The sequence below is a fragment of the Schistocerca cancellata genome, chromosome 2 (genome assembly GCF_023864275.1).
Source record: "Schistocerca cancellata isolate TAMUIC-IGC-003103 chromosome 2, iqSchCanc2.1, whole genome shotgun sequence".
Classification (NCBI taxonomy): domain Eukaryota; kingdom Metazoa; phylum Arthropoda; class Insecta; order Orthoptera; family Acrididae; genus Schistocerca; species Schistocerca cancellata.
This window is the reverse complement of record NC_064627.1, coordinates 649,002,580-649,019,277: the sequence shown is the minus strand read 5'-3', so window position 1 is coordinate 649,019,277 and position 16,698 is coordinate 649,002,580. Positions and strand designations below refer to the sequence as shown.

Sequence of the window (16,698 nt, the reverse complement as noted above, 5' to 3'; positions counted from 1 at the left end):
GTAACTGATGCAGGTCAAAGTAGAGAGGATATAAAATGTAGACTGGCAATGGCAAGGAAAGTGTTTCTGAAGAAGAGAAATTTGTTAACATCGAGTATAGATTTAAGTATCAGGAAGTCATTTCTGAAAGTATTTGTACGGAGTGTAGCCATGTATGGAAGTGAAACGTGGATAATAAATAGTTTGGAAAAGAAAAGAATAGAAGCTTTCGAAATGTGGTGCTACAGAAGAATGCTGAAGATCAGCTGGGTAGATCACATAACTAACGAGGAGGTGTTGAATAGAACTGGGGAGAAGAGGCGTTTGTGGCACAACTTAACTAGATGAAGGGATCAGTTGGCAGAACATGTTCCGAAGCATTAAGAGATCACCAGTTTAGTATTGGAGGGCAGAGTGGAGGGTAAAAATTGTAGAGGGAGACCAAGAGATGAATACACTAAGCAGATTCAGAAGGATGTAGGTTGCAGTAGGTACTGGGAGATGAAGAAGCTTGCACAGGATAGAGTAGCATGGAGAGCTGCATCAAACCAGTCTCAGGACTGAAGACCACCACCACCACCACCACCACCACCACCACCAACAACAACAACAACAACATTATGAAGCGACAACTTGTCACAATTTGTTAAATCTACATTACAAATTAAGTGTGCTAGTGATTTTATACCTTTATTTTTGAAGAAAATTTTAATAAATTTTTACATAATGTCAAGAGAGGGGTGTTTGCATGGAAGTAGTGATAGAAAAAATCCTGTGATTAGCGATGTGACTGTATAAATGAGATTTTGTGCAAAATGTTCAATTGCAGATTATGATAGTGAAGACAAAAATGCAATACCTAAATCACATGTATCTCTGCTTCAAATCATTTACATGAACATCCAGGACTATTAGAATTACTTTCTATTATGTTCAATGACAAATTTTTGGAAATACTTGTAACAAAAACAAATCTCATTCTACATCAAATAAGAGACAACAAAGAAAGTGGAGGACACTTGGTATCCTGTTATTTTCAACAAAATGAAGGCCTACTATATACTGTGCATTTTGATCATTCAAGTAAAAAAACCAAACATCCAAAAACTAAAGAAAGGAGAATGTTTACGAAAAAGCAATAATAATTTGTTGCCTCTGAGTTGGCAAGACAACATGACATGATAATGATGATGATTGGTTTGTGGGGCATTCAACTGCGTTGTATTCAGCGACCGTACAAAATCCCAATTTTTACACAATACAATCTAGCCACTGTCACAAATGATGATGACAACACAAACACCCAGTTCCCGGACAGAGAAAAATTTCTATTAAAGTGTTGTTTATGAATAACAAATAATACTTTGATGTATTGTTTGACAATATATTCACAGGGTGTAAACTTTAAATTTACAAACCAGAATAACTTGAAAAATAAGCTTCATACGAAAAAATGTGTAGAATCCTAAGCTGATTATTTTCAAGGGGGACATCTGCTGGTGCTAAAAAATTAGTCTGCCACCCCAGCCACCTGGGGTTGGGCCGGGAGGCAACTTTAAAATTTCAAAAGGGAACCCCCATTTCTTATTGCAGAATCAGATTCTACATAAAAAAACTGGGCAGGGGTGAAGAGCTAATTTTAGCACCACAGATGTCCCCCTACGTATGAGTGGCCAAGTAAGTGGTCACAACAGTCGAGATACCAGTTAGTTTGGAATAAGGCTGGGCATCTCGGACATATTCTGAGTCGTGGTCACCTTTGTGCTCATATGGCAAAGACTACCAAATCCACCGGTTAGTCCTTCAGTCGTTAGGGGTAAAACCCAATGGGACCCGGGGCAAGTAAGGCTAGCAACCTGCTTCCCTGGTACTTTAAATATGATGCTGGCAACGATCAGAGCAAAATGCCTCGGACCTTTGGAGGTGACGGAGTCCCACCTCTAACTGACAAACCCGGGACTCCTAAGATACTACTTGGCAAACAAATGGTAATGAGATGGGGAGCTATTAATATCAATGGGGGCTACTCTGGGAAGAAGGTAGAGCTGGCAGAGGCTGCAAGTAAGATGGGGCTGGACGTTTTAGCTGTTAGTGACATTCGGGTAAGGGGTGAGAAAGAAGAGGAAGTGGGAGAATACAAGGTCTACCTGTCAGGAGTCAAAGCAGGAATAGCACAATGGGATGTAGGGCTTTACATCAGGAAAGAAATGGAACCCAGCGTAGTTGCAATAAGGTATGTAAACGAACGACTGATGTGGATAGATTTGACAGTGTCTAGCAAGAAAATTAGGATTGTGTCAGTATATTTGCGTTGTGAAGGGACAGATCAAGATAAGATGGATAGTTTTTATGAGGCACTCAGTGATGTAGTTGTTAGAGTAAAGGACAAGGACAGTGTTCTGCTCATGGGAGATTTTAACGCCAGGATTGGAAATCGAACAGAAGGGTATGAAAAGGTTATGGGTAAATTTGGAGAGGATATGGAGGTCAACAGGAATGGGAAACAACTCTTGGATTTCTGTGCCAGTATGGGCTTAGCAATGACAAACTCCTTTTTTAAACATAAGAATATTCACCGGTATACTTGGGAAGGCAGGGGAACCAGATCTGTCATTGACTATATAATAACAGATCAGGAATTCAGGAAGGCTGTGAGGGACACACGTGTATTCAGGGGATTATTTGATGACACTGATCATTATTTAATCTGCAGTGAAATTGGGATTGTGAGGCCGAAAGTGCAGGAGGTCAGGTCCATATGTAGGAGGATAAGAGTGGAGAAACTTCAGGATAAGGAAATCAGGCGCAAATACACAACAGCGATCTCAGAAAGGTACCAGTTAGTTGAATGTAGTCAATTACAGTCATCGGAAAAGGAATGGACAAGGTACAGGGACACAGTACTAGAAGTGGCTAAAGAATGTCTTGGAACAGTAGTGTTCCAAAGCAGGATGAAGCAAACAGCTTGGTGGAATGGTACAGTCAAGGCAGCCTGTAAAAGGAAAAAGAAGGCGTATCAAAAATGGCTACATACCAGAACCCAGGTAGACAGAGAAAGTTATGTTGAAGAAAGAAACAAAGCCAAACAGATAATTGCAGCATCCAAGAAGAAATCTTGGGAAGACTTTGGAAACAGGTTGTAGACTATGGGTCAAGCTGCTGGAAAACCATTCTGGACTGTAATTAGCCGTCTTCAAAAGGGAGGTAAGAAGGAAATGACAAGTATTTTGGACAGGTCAGGAAAACTGCTGGTGAATCCTGTGGATGCCTTGGGCAGATGGAGGGAATATTTTGAAGAGTTGCTCAATGTAGGTGAAACTGCGATCAGTAATGTTTCAGATTTCGAGGTAGAATGGGATAGGAATGATGATGGAAATAGGATCACATTTGAGGAAGTGGAAAAATGGTCAATAGATTGCAGTGCAATAAAGCGGCTGGGGTGGATGAAATTAAGTCAGAACTCATCAAATACAGTGGAATGTCAGGTCTTAAATGGCTACACAGGATAATTGAAATGGCCTGGGAGTCGGGACAGGTTCCATCAGACTGGACAAAAGCAGTAATCACACCAATCTTTAAACATGGAAACAGAAAAGATTGTAACAACTACAGAGGTATCTCTTTAATCAGCGTTGTGGGTAAAATCTTCTCAGGTATTGTTGAAAGGAAAGTGCGAGTATTAGTTGAGGACCAATTGGATGAAAATCAGTGTGGGTTTAGGCCTCTTAGAGGTTGTCAGGACCAGATCTTTAGCTTACAGCAAATAATGGAGAAGTGTTATGAGTGGAACAGGGAATTTTATCTATGCTTTATAGATCTAGAAAATGCATATGACCGGGTTCCTAGGAGGAAGTTATTGTCTGTTCTACAAGATTATGGAATAGGAGGCAAACTTTTGCAAGCAATTAAAGGTCTTTACATGGATAGTCAGGCAGCAGTTAGAGTTGACAGTAAATTGAGTTCATGGTTCAGAGTAGTTTCAGGGGTAAGACAAGGCTGCAACCTGTCTCCACTGTTGTTCATATTATTTATGGATCATATGTTTAAAACAATAGACTGGCTGGGTGAGATTAAGATATGTGAACACAAAATAAGCAGTCTTGCATATGCGGATGACTTAGTTGTGATGGCAGATTCGATTCAAAGTTTGCAAAGTAATATTTCAGAGCTAGATCAGAAATGTAAGGACTATGGTATGAAGATTAGCATCTCCAAAACGAAAGTAATGTCAGTGGGAAAGAAATATAAACGGATTGAGTGCCAAATAGGAGGAACAAAGTTAGAACAGGTGGACGGTTTCAAGTACTTAGGATGCATATTCTCACAGGATGGCAACATAGTGAAAGAACTGGAAGAGAGGTGTAGCAAAGCTAATGCAGTGAGCGCTCAGCTACGATCTACTCTCTTCTGCAAGAAGGAAGTCAGTACCAAGACTAAGTTATCTGTGCACCGTTCAATCTTTCGACCAACTTTGTTGTATGGGAACGAAAGCTGGGTGGATTCAGGTTACCTTATCAACAAGGTTGAGGTTACGGATATGAAAGTAGCTAAGATGATTGCAGGTACTAGTAGATGGGAACAATGGCAGGAGGGTGTCCACAATGAGGAAATCAAAGAAAAACTGGGAATGAACTCTATAGATGTAGCAGTCAGGGCGAACAGGCTTAGATGGTGGGGTCATGTTACACGCATGGGAGAAGCAAGGTTACCCAAGAGACTCATGGGTTCAGCAGTAGAGGGTAGGAGGAGTCGGGGCAGACTGAGGAGAAGGTACCTGGATTCGGTTAAGAATGATTTTGAAGTAATAGGTTTAACATCAGAAGAGGCACCCATGTTAGCACTGAATAGGGGATCATGGAGGAACTGTATAAGGGGGGCTATGCTCCAGACTGAACGCTGAAAGGCATAATCAGTCTTAAATGATGATGATGATATGTCCCCCTCAAAATTTTACATCCTGTGTGTGTGTGTGTGTGTGTGTGTGTGTGTGTGTGTGTGTGACGCATCACGATGGCCTGTTTAGAATGTGTTGCCTCCAACTCCCTAGGCATGGGTTTTGTCAAACTAAACGGTACAGCAAGGGCTTGCTATGATATAGTTTGTCCTATTCTTGATATGTTCCTCAAGTTACAGCTTTCTCTCACAAGTACCAAGATGGATTTTGTGGAATTTTCTGCAACATTGAGACATTAAATGGGGTCATGTAACAACTGTTGTCATATCGTGGATATTCATAGTTTGTTTATAAAATGTATGTTACTGAACACAATGTTCTGTCACGTTAACATGCTACATTTGTAAACATAAGCAGGATTGTATTGTTTACTTGTAAATATAATCAAGAGAAATGTTGACACACAAACTCAAAGGAAAGGCTCTGATGGATGAAGTGACCTAGAAAAGTCTTCTTCTCTGCAGAAAACCAAGATGATCACCATGTCATCATCTTCACCTCTTGCAGAAGACGAAAACGCCTCTGCCTTCTCCAAATATATGGAGTACTGCAATATTTGGTGTTATGACACTGATACTGTACTCCTCACTCATTGCTAGCTTCTGGAATTATCGAAGCTGAGCACTCCTCTTCACTGGTGGGGCATCATTCAGCTATTTTTAGGATGAAAAATGCTCTAGCACTACTGGACAAGTCCCAAGTTAGAGTGCACAGATTCATGTGGGTTATGTGTCAAGCAGTTGTGCTCAGCTGTATCACGCATAAACAATATGATGTGCTTACTAAAGAGTATAATTAATAATTGGAAGTGTTATGGCACATTGTAAGGTAAAAGTGATTTATAATTTGGTTTATTCACGAAAAGGTGTGCAGAATTATTTAAAGAAAGTTGTGGATGAAACTGCATTATGGTTGTTCGTTAGTAGCTTCATTATCTGAATATGTTGCTATTTGAACACACATGAAAAGGCTTTTAGGATCAGTGATTACCCGTTAACTTAGTGTACAAATGCTAGGTAGCAAATGTTACTTCAGTACGAGTGTGAAATGAATTAAAATGCTGACTCAAGAATAGAGGAGTTTAGGCACTTTTAGGGAAGTGTGTTATATACTGAATGATTAAATAAAATAATGAGATATTAATCTGTATCGTTGTTCTTTGAACGTGACATGTTCCATTTCATAATTAAGAAACTGACATTTGCAAAGTATAAGAGAGATGTGTTCGTATTGGGCACATGGTCCAAATATTTAGTAATGATGTGTGTTCCCTTAGTAAAGCTACCAAACCAAGGCTGGTAGCTGCAAAACTTACATTAACAAACTACCATGACAAGGAACAAACTTATTACACAGTACACTGAATTCAAAACAATATATTGGAATTCAGTCCCAAATGGGTAATAACAACGAGTTAAAGACTAATGGTCATTACAATGGTTATGTAATTTTTTTTCTTTTCCTTTTTATTTTAAAAAAGAGGAAGGATGAGAAAGAAAGAAAGAAAGAAAGAAAGAAAGAAGTCCCAATAATGATATTGTCCTGTAACGTTTAACCACAAAGTAATTATTACTGTGGATATTTACAAATACACCTGCAGGTATCAATCTCTGCGCAGATCTCTAGGTGGTCTAGCCAGTACTTTACATTAGATTAGATTGGATTCAGTCAAGATGTGCAATTCCAAATACAGAGACACACAAAAAAACATACAGACAGTGGCCCTACCTCAGCTCAGTACAGCCGATAGATAACACAAAACAGAACAGAAAATTTACATTCCTAGCTTTCGGAACTTTGTTCCTTCATCAGGGAGGAGAGAGGGGGAAAAAAAGGGAAGAAGGGAAAATGGATTCAGTTACTCACAACTCAGGTTATGAAGCAACAGGGAAAGGTAAACAGGGAGGGTAGCAAGGATGGAGGCATGGTTGTCAGAGGGAAGCCAAAGATATTATACTGTTAAGTACTGTGCCAGCTTCAAACCAAAGAGGTTGCATACAGAAGTAAAGAGGTATATAGTATAAAGATAAACACAACTATGTAGGATGAAAAGATGCGTGAATGGCTAAAGAGGAGAGGGAAAAAGAAAAAGACTGAGGACTAAATGGGAGTGAGATTGGTTAACGTAGGTTCAGTTTAGCGGGATGAAAGGATGTGTTGGAATGCAAGTTCCCATCTGCGCAGTTCCGAGGGACTGGTGTTGGGTGGGAGAAGCCAAATGCCACATACGTTATAGCAGGTTCCTAGGTCCCTAGAATTATGCTGGACGGCATGCTCTGCTACTGGGTATTGGACATCTCTTAGGCGGACAGTTTGTCTGTGCCCGTTCATGCGCTCATCCAGTTTAGTTGTCGTCATACTGATGTAAAAGGCTGTGCAGTGCAGGCATGTCAGCTGATAAATGACATGTGTTGCTTCACATGTGGCCCTGCCTTGAATTGTGTATGTTTTACCAGTAGTGGGGCTAGAGTAGGTGGTTGTGGGGGGATGCATGGGGCAGGTTTTGCAGCGGAGTTGGTTACAGGGGTAGGAACCGCTGGGTAGAGAAGGTGGTATGGGAATAATGTAGGGTTTGACAAGGATGTTACGGAGGTTAGGGGGTGATGAAAGGCAACTCTGGGCAGTGTGGGGAGAATATTGTCAAGGGATGATCTCATTTCAGGGCTTGACTTGAGAAAGTCATATCCCTGGCGGAGTAATTTGTTGATGTATTCGAGGCCAGGATAATATTGAGTGACAAAGGGGATGCTTCTGTGTGGTCTGGGGGTAGGAACATTGTTGTTGGACGGGGAGGAATGTATTGCTCGGGAGATCTGTTTGTGGACAAGGTCTGCAGGATAGTTGCGGGAGAGAAAAGCACTGGTCAGGTTATTGGTGTAATTGTTGAGGGATTCGTCACTGGAGCAGATACGTTTGCCACGAATACCCAGGCTGTAGGGAAGTGAGTGTTTGATGTGGAATGGATGGCAGCTATCAAAGTGAAGGTACTGTTGTTTGTTTGTGGGTTTGATGTGGACAGAGGTGTGGATGCCAACATCCAGCAAGGTGGCTTGGGTTTTGGAGAAGGACCAGGTGAAATTCAGACTCGAAAAGGAGTTGAGGTTATGGAGGAAATTAAGGAGTGTTTCTTCACCATGAGTCCAGACCACAAAGATGTCATCTATAAACCTATACCAGGCCAGGGGAAGCAGCTGTTGGGTCTTCAGGAAAGCCTCCTCCATGCGGCCCATGAAGAGGTTGGCATAGGATGGAGCCATCCTGGTTCCCATGGATCTGAGCACTATGGGACTCAACATCTTAGGTCATAAGTCCCCTAGAACTTAGAACTACTTAAACCTAACTAACCTAAGGACACCACACACACCCATGCCCGAGGCAGGATTCGAACCTGCGACCGTAGCAGTCCCGCGGTTCCGGACTGCAGCGCCAGAACCGCTAGACCACCGCGGCCGGCTGGTTCCCATGGCCGTTCCCTTAATTTGTTTGTAGGTCTGGCCTTCAAAACTGAAGTAATTATGGGTGAGGATGAAGTTGGTAAGTGTGATAAGGAACGAGGTTTTCGGAAGTCTCTGAGTGGGCGTCGGGAGAGGTAGTGTTCAAGCGTAGAGAGACTATGGGTATGTGGGATGTTTTTGTAAAGGGATGTAGCGTCTATGGTGACAAGAAAGGTTTCAGTTGGGAGGGGAGTGGGAATGGATTTGAGGCGTTCTAGGAAGTGGTTTGTGTCTTTGATGTAGGATGGGAGTCTGCAGGTGATAGGTTGGAGGTGTTGGTCTACCAGAGCTGAGATACATTCTGTTGGGGCCTTGAAGCCTGCCACAATTGGACAGCCAGGATGGTTCTCTTTGTGGATTTTGGTTAATAGGTAGAAGGTAGGGATACGTGTCTCAGGTGGAGTGAGTAGGTCTATGGAAGCTGTTGTGAGGCCTTGTGAGGGACCTTGGATTTTTAGGATTTTCGACGGCTCAGTCTGGATGGAGGGAATGGGATTCTGGGTAACAGCTTTGTAGGTTGAGGTGTTGGAGAGTTGACGCAGTCCTTCTGCCACATAATCCACACGGTCAAGTACCACAGTTGTGGAGCCTTTATCTGCTGGGAGGATGACAATAGAGCGGTCTGTTTTCAGCTCCTTAATGGCACGGGATTCAGCTGGGGTGATGTTGGGGGTTGTCGGGATGTTCTTCAAGAAGGACTGGGAGGCAACACTGGATGTGAGGAATTCCTGAAATGTCTGCAAGGGATGGTTTTGGGGAAGGGGAGGAGGATCCCTTTGGGAAGGCGGTCGGAACTATTCTAGACAGGGCTCAACACTGGGTTAGTATTTCCTGGATGTTGACCATCTTGTTGAAGCTCACATCCACACCTCTGTCCACATCAAACGCACAAACAAACAACAGTACCTTCACTTTGGTAGCTGCCATCCATTCCACATCAAACGCTCCTTTCCCTACAGCCTAGGTATTTGTGGCAAACGTATCTGCTCCAGTGAAGAATCCCTCAACAATTACACTAATAACCTGACCAGTGCTTTCCTCTCCCGCAACTATCCTGCGGACCTTGTCAACAAACAGATCTCCCGAGCAATACATTCCTTCCCGTCCAACAACAATGTTCCTACCCCCAGACCACACAGAAGCATCTCCCTTGTCACCCAATATTATCCTGGCCTCGAATACATCAACAAATTACTCCGCCAGGGATATGACTTTCTCAAGTCAAGCCCTGAAATGAGATCATCCCTTGACAATATTCTCCCCACACTGCCCTGAGTTGCCTTTCGCCGCCCCCCTAACCTCCGTAACATCCTTGTCAAATCCTACAATATTCCCAGACCACCTTCTCTACCCAGCGGTTCCTACCCCTGTAACCAACCCCGCTGCAAAACCTGCCCCATGCACCCGCCACAACCACCTACTTCAGCCCCACTACTGGTAAAACATACACAATTCAAGGCAGGGCCACATGTGAAACAACACGTCATTTATCAACTGACATGCCCGCACTGCATAGCCTTTTACATCGGTATGACGACAACTAAACTGGCTGAGCGCATGAACGGGCACAGACAAACTGTCCGCCTAGGAGATGTCCAATACCCAGTAGCAGAGCATGCCGTCCAGCATAAATCTAGGGACCCAGGAACCTGCTACAACGTACGTGCCATTTGGCTTCTCCCACCCAACACCAGTCCCTCGGAACTGCGCAGATGGGAACTTGCACTCCAACACATCCTTTCATCCCGCCATCCCCCTGAACCTACGTTAACCAATCTCACTCCCATTTAGTCTTCAGTCTTTTTCTTTTTCCCTCTCCTCTTTAGCCATTCACGCATCTTCTCATCCTACATCATTGTGCTTATCTTTATACTATATACTTAATTACTTCTGGATGCATTCTCTTTGGTTTGAAGCTGGCACAGTACTTAACAGTAGAATACCTTTGGCTTCCCTCTGACAACCATGCCTCCATCCTTACTACCCTCCCTGTTTACCCTTCCCTGTTGCTTCATAACCTGAGTTGTGAGTAACTGAATCCACTTTCCCTTCTTCCCTTTTTCCCCCTCTCTCCTCCCTGATGGAGGAACAAAGTTCCCAAAGCTAGGAATGTAAATTTTTGTGTTCTGTTTTGTGTTATCTATTGGCTGTACTGAGCTGACTCTGTGAATCTATTAAGTTTCTGAATGGAATTTCCCTTATGGTAAAATTTACCAATACGTCTGCAGAAGCCAAAATGCTTCCTAGATTGGAAGAAAATCTGTACACATTTCAGTCAACAAAGCAATAACTCTTGTCATCTGGCAGCCATTATTCAGATTTGTGGTCATTCCTATGCTCAAGGTTAGTCAATGCTTATGCACCCTTTCATGCTTTTTATGTGTGTATTTGTGACTGTACCATACACAAATGAAGTTTTCAAAAACGTGTCCAAATGCCATGTTACTGTAGCATCAGTATTACAGAAAAAGTTTACAGCTGAAGTAAAATTATATTAAGGTTTAATGAAAATTATTCATATCCTCTCAGTCCAAAAAATTCAAGACTGGATTGATGAGAAATAAGAAAAACCTAAGATGGTGATTTTAACGCTTCATGTGCTTTACACTGTTTCCGTCCATTGAGCACAAAACACGTCATTTTCATACAACCATGTGAAACTGTCAGAAAAGACCTTTTTTGGGATGCTGTTTGACTTGCATTTCACACTGGTTTGAATGTCTGTTAAGTCACCAAGGTGTTGACTCTTCACATGGATTTCCACACTGTCATTTTGTGGTAGGTCTATATTGGTAACACCAAGTTTCATCACTAGTGATGATTTTTTTCCAGAAAAGAATTGCACATGTTTTACATTTCAATCAAATCATAGCAGGATTCCATGCATCATCATTTTTGTTCACAAGTCAAGGTGTGTGGGATAAACTTTGCACACACTTTTCTCTTCTTCCAAAGAGTCAGGAGCATGTCTTGAGCACCTGATTTAGAGATGTTGCTACATTGTAATTAATGACAACATTGACACACTGTGACTCCATGCCCACTACTTAATACTTCCTTCACACAACTGACAGGTTGAATGCACATCTGTTGATTACAGTTGTTACTCCAAGCTGCCAACAGACAGTGTACAATTCTATTATATTATTTATTCAACTAGAAATATTTTTAATCACTTGCATTTTCAAAGTTTATAATACAGGTTACTTCACATGTATTATGTCCAGGTCTAATACTAAGGAGGCAGATTCCAATTTCTGCATACACACCAGGTAGTTCCTCAGCCTTTGTCAGGTATCAGCTTTAACCAAACTAACGAAGTTAGGAGTGGCCTCAGAAAGAAGTCCAAGAAAAGTACTTCACAATTTAGAACTTCATACTGGTGTCTCAATAGCGTCTGCTGCCACAGCCGTGTACCCAAACTACAACACAGCAAGACAACAGTAGTGCATTGACTGATCAATTCAGACACTGTTGCTGGATTTCAGCACTGCAGTCTGTGCATAATGGAAAGACTGATCTCATCATTAAAACTATCTCATAATACTGCCACAGAAGCATTGCGTTGCCCTCCACAAAATAGCTGCATGTCTTTTCATTAGTTGTTCACTCTCTTGAAAAGAGGATGTAGTACTGATCACAAAAAATCAGAAGTTATGGTTTTGTGGGAAAAGATTAGCCAATAATTCATACTGCACTAATTGTACACCACACTTCTGCTTTCGCATAGTACAAACACACTTGATGCCACTGATAAGGATTTCCAGAACTCCAATGTTGATTGTTCTTTCGAAGCCCACTCTTAACTCGTGTAGTTTGGCTAAAGACAATAAGTCACCCCTGCCAAAGTCCAAAGAATGGGGTGAAGGGTATGCAGCAATCAGAGCCTGCTTATCTGATATTGGTTCCCACGCAGTGCCAGACACAGTGCGTGTGTCATACATTAAACACCTGTAGCTTGAAAGAACAGTAATCTGATGATGAACATCCAAATAAAAAAATGAAAATAAATGTTAAATTTGGAAGATAATCTAATTACGTATAGCTGGAAAAGGGTGCTTTACACTAACACACACAGACAGAACTACAGGGAGAGGTTGTGGGGGTGGGGGGGGGGGGGGTGGGGGGGGGGGGGAAGTGGAGGTAAAAAGTGACTTAATGGAAAACAGTAATTACGAAAAAAAGGAAAAACACAGCTCACACTCAAAGATCAAGAGACATAAGGAACATAAAATCTGTATCATTCTCAATTTGGAGTTCATTGTCAATTTGTTTCTACAAAACTAACTGCATGTCTTTCCTTCAAATTTAACTTCACTATCTCCTGATGAAGGAACTGCCAATTCTGAAACATGATTTCCATTTGTTTTCCTGTGTGTCTTAATTTTAACACCTGAATGAGTAAACAAAAAACTCCTCCCTCTCATTGTATGCAATTCACATTAAGTGATATCAACACTATGTAAATATCACAGTATTCCATGTTGACAAAAACTCAATCAATATAAACAATATTTTTAATGGTTTCACTATACTGCGTAAACACATTAAATTTACCATGAAACATGAAGTCAACCACTGCAACAATCTCCTAGACCTACTGACAGCAAAGCTCAACAGCAGATGCATCTTCTAAAGTGATAGGGCATCAACTGCAACAAATACCATCATTCACAGCTCATCATGTTATAAGTCACAAGTTAAGCATACTGGCTATGCATCATTAATTGGGCATGCAGATTCACAGATATTACATTATCTAATCTGCCACAATAAAAACAGCTGTTGCTGCCGAACACAATCACATAATCCGAGAAGCTGATATGACAAAAACAATAAAACAATCAGAGAACAGAAAGAGAATTACGTGCAAATACCACAAAATTGTAATACATCCAGTTTACCATTATTTTGAATGACTAAGTACAAAAGTATAACTACACACAATTTACCATAAAAAATTCAAAAGATTTATGACACTACACATCAGTAATGAGAAGCTACAGTGTAGAAAGCGACAAACAAAATATCAAAGCATATAATGCATCTACAAAAGTCAGCAGACTCTACAACAAAGAACTAAACTGCACTGAAAATACTTGCCTACCTATTTTCTTTTAGTAGTACACACACACGGAAGGAGGACATGGTTGTGATGTATAAGTGCTTGTAGAACAATGATATGCCAGCAACAACTATTGTGGCCAAAAACAAAAGCTAGTCATTGCTTCAATTTTGATTTCAACCTTTTTTTTATCAGTTGCAACCTTTTGGTGAAATAACAAAATTACTTGAGACTCTTCAGACCTTTCCCAGCAGATCCGTTCAATATACGGTTCTCAGCTCTGCCATCTGATCACATTTTGTAAATTACAAAATGTGGCTGGGCAGCAGACCCGAGAGCAATATATTGAACAAAATTACTTATTAAAGTAAAGACCAACCACTAGAGGTTGCATATTATTTGCTTGGTTTCACTCTCCCAATGAGAGCATCCTCACATATTCATTGTCCTGACAGCAGCATGTCAGAAGTTCAGACATATGTTCAGCACTACCGTCAAACACTAAGAGAGATAACTGTTTCCATTCTACACTATTTTCAATCTGAAGATTGTTTTGGGTTGCGTTATTTCTCATGACAGTTACTTTATGTTACAAACTGAAACTACTGGCTGATTTTCAAAGATAAATTATGTTACTGTAGATGACACTTGAATTTTTCCAACTGTAAAAGGCCTTTTAAATAGAACTATCTTCAAGTTTTAATGTCAATAAAACACAATCATTTAAATTTTTTAAACTGGAAATGGAAAACAGAGATAAGCTCTGGGAGAAAAATAAATCACGATAAATCTGAAGGTAACATGCCATTTTTAGTGTGTGTTTTGTAATAAAGCTGTTGCTACACATCTTAACAGATGAAAAACTGCAACAGCTGTTGAATGGTCCTTTATTGTAACAACCAGTTTTGCGGCTTGTAGCTGCATCCTCAGGTATACATCTGAGTAGAAAGAATGCCGAGAAAGTATAATAAACAATATTGCATTTACTGTAAGTTAAAAAAGGATATAGTAAATAACAGATAAAAGTATTCATAATCAATTCATATAAATTCCAGACAGGGATTATTTGGATCACCCAATATTCTTAATCAAATCTAAACAAAATGTCAATTGAAAGAACAACAGTCAGGTAATAAAATCAGAAGAATGACGAAGTCCAGTAGACAAGATAGCAAGGGATCCTATAATAAAAACTGAGAGAAATGATGGCTCTAAAGTCCAAAGTATGAAAATGTGGAACTAAAATGAAGATAATTACTAAGACAGAAATATAATTAGATAATTGGGAGAGCAACGTAACATAAACTGGGATGGCAGTAGCACACGGCGGTATGCAGGCAGAAAAGCTATCATATAAAAAGCAAAATAGAATGGAAACTTAAATACAAAAATAGAGCAAACAAAAGTCGACAGTTACACAAAATTACGCAATCTTACTGATACAGTTTTTAATAGCAGAGAAATAGAATTATTGCAAAAAGGTTAGGTTATAATATTCATAACCTCCTGCCACAACAACATATTAGTAGACTGAATTTACATACTGTGCCTCCTATAGATGGGGCTAAACTCACTACAGCCGAACACACTGAGGCTGTGAATAGTGTCAATAGACTTCAAGGGATTCCAGCCCACACACGGGAACTGATAAAACACAAATTTGGTTTTACTCAGTGCTATAAATAAGAAATGGGATGAGCATCAAGCATTAATTATACATGTGGATAAAAGTACAACTTATGTGATAATGCAATAGAGCCAGTATGTTGAAAAAGTGACTTTACTGAAAACCATATTGTCAAACATGAAACAGACTCTACTACCAAATATATAGCCAATATAAGAAAGGACTTCAATGTTACTAAAAATTCTCCTAGTAAATTTCAGAAAAAAAGACTCATTCCAATGAACCAAACACCCCTACATTAAGGGCCGCAATTAAGTTACATAAGAACATATGCCTGTTAGGCTAATGTTAATGCACGTGGTAGGGAGGGGGTGAGGAGGGATATGACATCATCAAGAAGCCCCATGCCACATATGTTAATAAACATTACCAACATCATGCAAATTATAATGTTCAAAACAGAGAGCATGCGATTGAAAAACTTGTCAATTTATTCACTTCAACATTGACTCATATTATGTCATTGGGCGTAGAAAATGTGTAATCCAACTATTCTTTAGATCAAGTGAGAGACATCACTACTTACAATTTACAAACCCACAGTAATAGGCCCACAGGTAAGATCATTACTCAACACTGTTCTGAAATATAACTATTTTAAATGTGGTGAGGACATGTACATTCAAAATCAAGAACTGGTAATGAGATCACAATTGGCATACTGTCTGTCCAATATTTTATGGATACCTTTGAATTTTATGTAATGAAAATTTCCAGCCCATGCCAACAAACTTTTACAGTGGAGTAGGTATATGAACAATATTCTTGTTTTAAATGAAGGGACAAAGGATAATTGTTGTCATTTCATGGATGAGTTTACACCACAAAATGCATTCCACTACACAACACATCTCTAAACATTCTAACCTGGAATTACATATATACAGAAAAGCAACTTCTACTGAGCTCATTATTCACACCTCTCATCATACCTCAACATACAAAATGGCTGCAATTAGATCATTGCTTTATATGATGTATTACATCCCCTTGCCCAGAGAAGCCTTAGAAAGAGAATACGGATTTGGTTCAATAGACAGCCTACAGCAATGACTATAGCGATAATTTTGTGAACATGCTAACAAAGGTATTTTAAAAAAGTTGAAACCATCCACCTTATGTGGCTTAGACGAAGTTACAGAACCCTGGTGAATGTAGACTATAATATTCATGAGGAAGTTATATATATCATAGGTTCCTACACATCGGTAAAATTTTGAGAAGTTATGCTTCAACCTCTCCGTACTCAATAATATCAGTAACAGATAGAGGCACAAATACTATGCCACAGGTGTCTATTGCATTTGGTCTGACAACTGTCATGAAGTACACTGGCCAAACAGTAAGTGGTTTCAACACCAGATTTCAAGAAAACCTAAATTTAAGCAATACAAAATCAGCTTTGAATACACACCTCTGTGAACAAGAGCATTCCATTGCTAATCTGTCAAATAATCCAAAAATATTACTCCATGAAAATGAAGATCAAACCCTAAATATTCTGACAGAAATTGACATA

The 16,698-nt window shown here is 40.2% G+C and overlaps 1 protein-coding gene across 8 annotated transcripts in view; it reads right to left on the bottom strand.

Moving 5' to 3' along the window:
• The window catches only part of LOC126162326 (phosphatidylserine synthase), a 185,102-nt gene that overhangs the window by 19,485 nt on the left and 148,919 nt on the right, over window positions 1–16,698 (bottom strand). For 2 of the 8 annotated variants that reach the window (XR_007535063.1, XR_007535061.1), the window contains exon 8: window positions 12,985–13,079. The exons of 2 other annotated variants lie outside the window; for them this stretch is intronic. Coding sequence is in view for 2 of the 6 variants with exons in the window: in XM_049918755.1 (XP_049774712.1) it covers window positions 13,060–13,079 (20 nt within the window). In the remaining 4 variants the exon portion in view is untranslated. Of the gene's footprint in view, window positions 1–10,574; window positions 11,541–12,592; window positions 13,080–16,698 lie in introns of those variants that run through there. 4 more of the 8 variants (XR_007535064.1, XR_007535062.1, XM_049918755.1 and 1 more) reach the window with 4 other exon arrangements.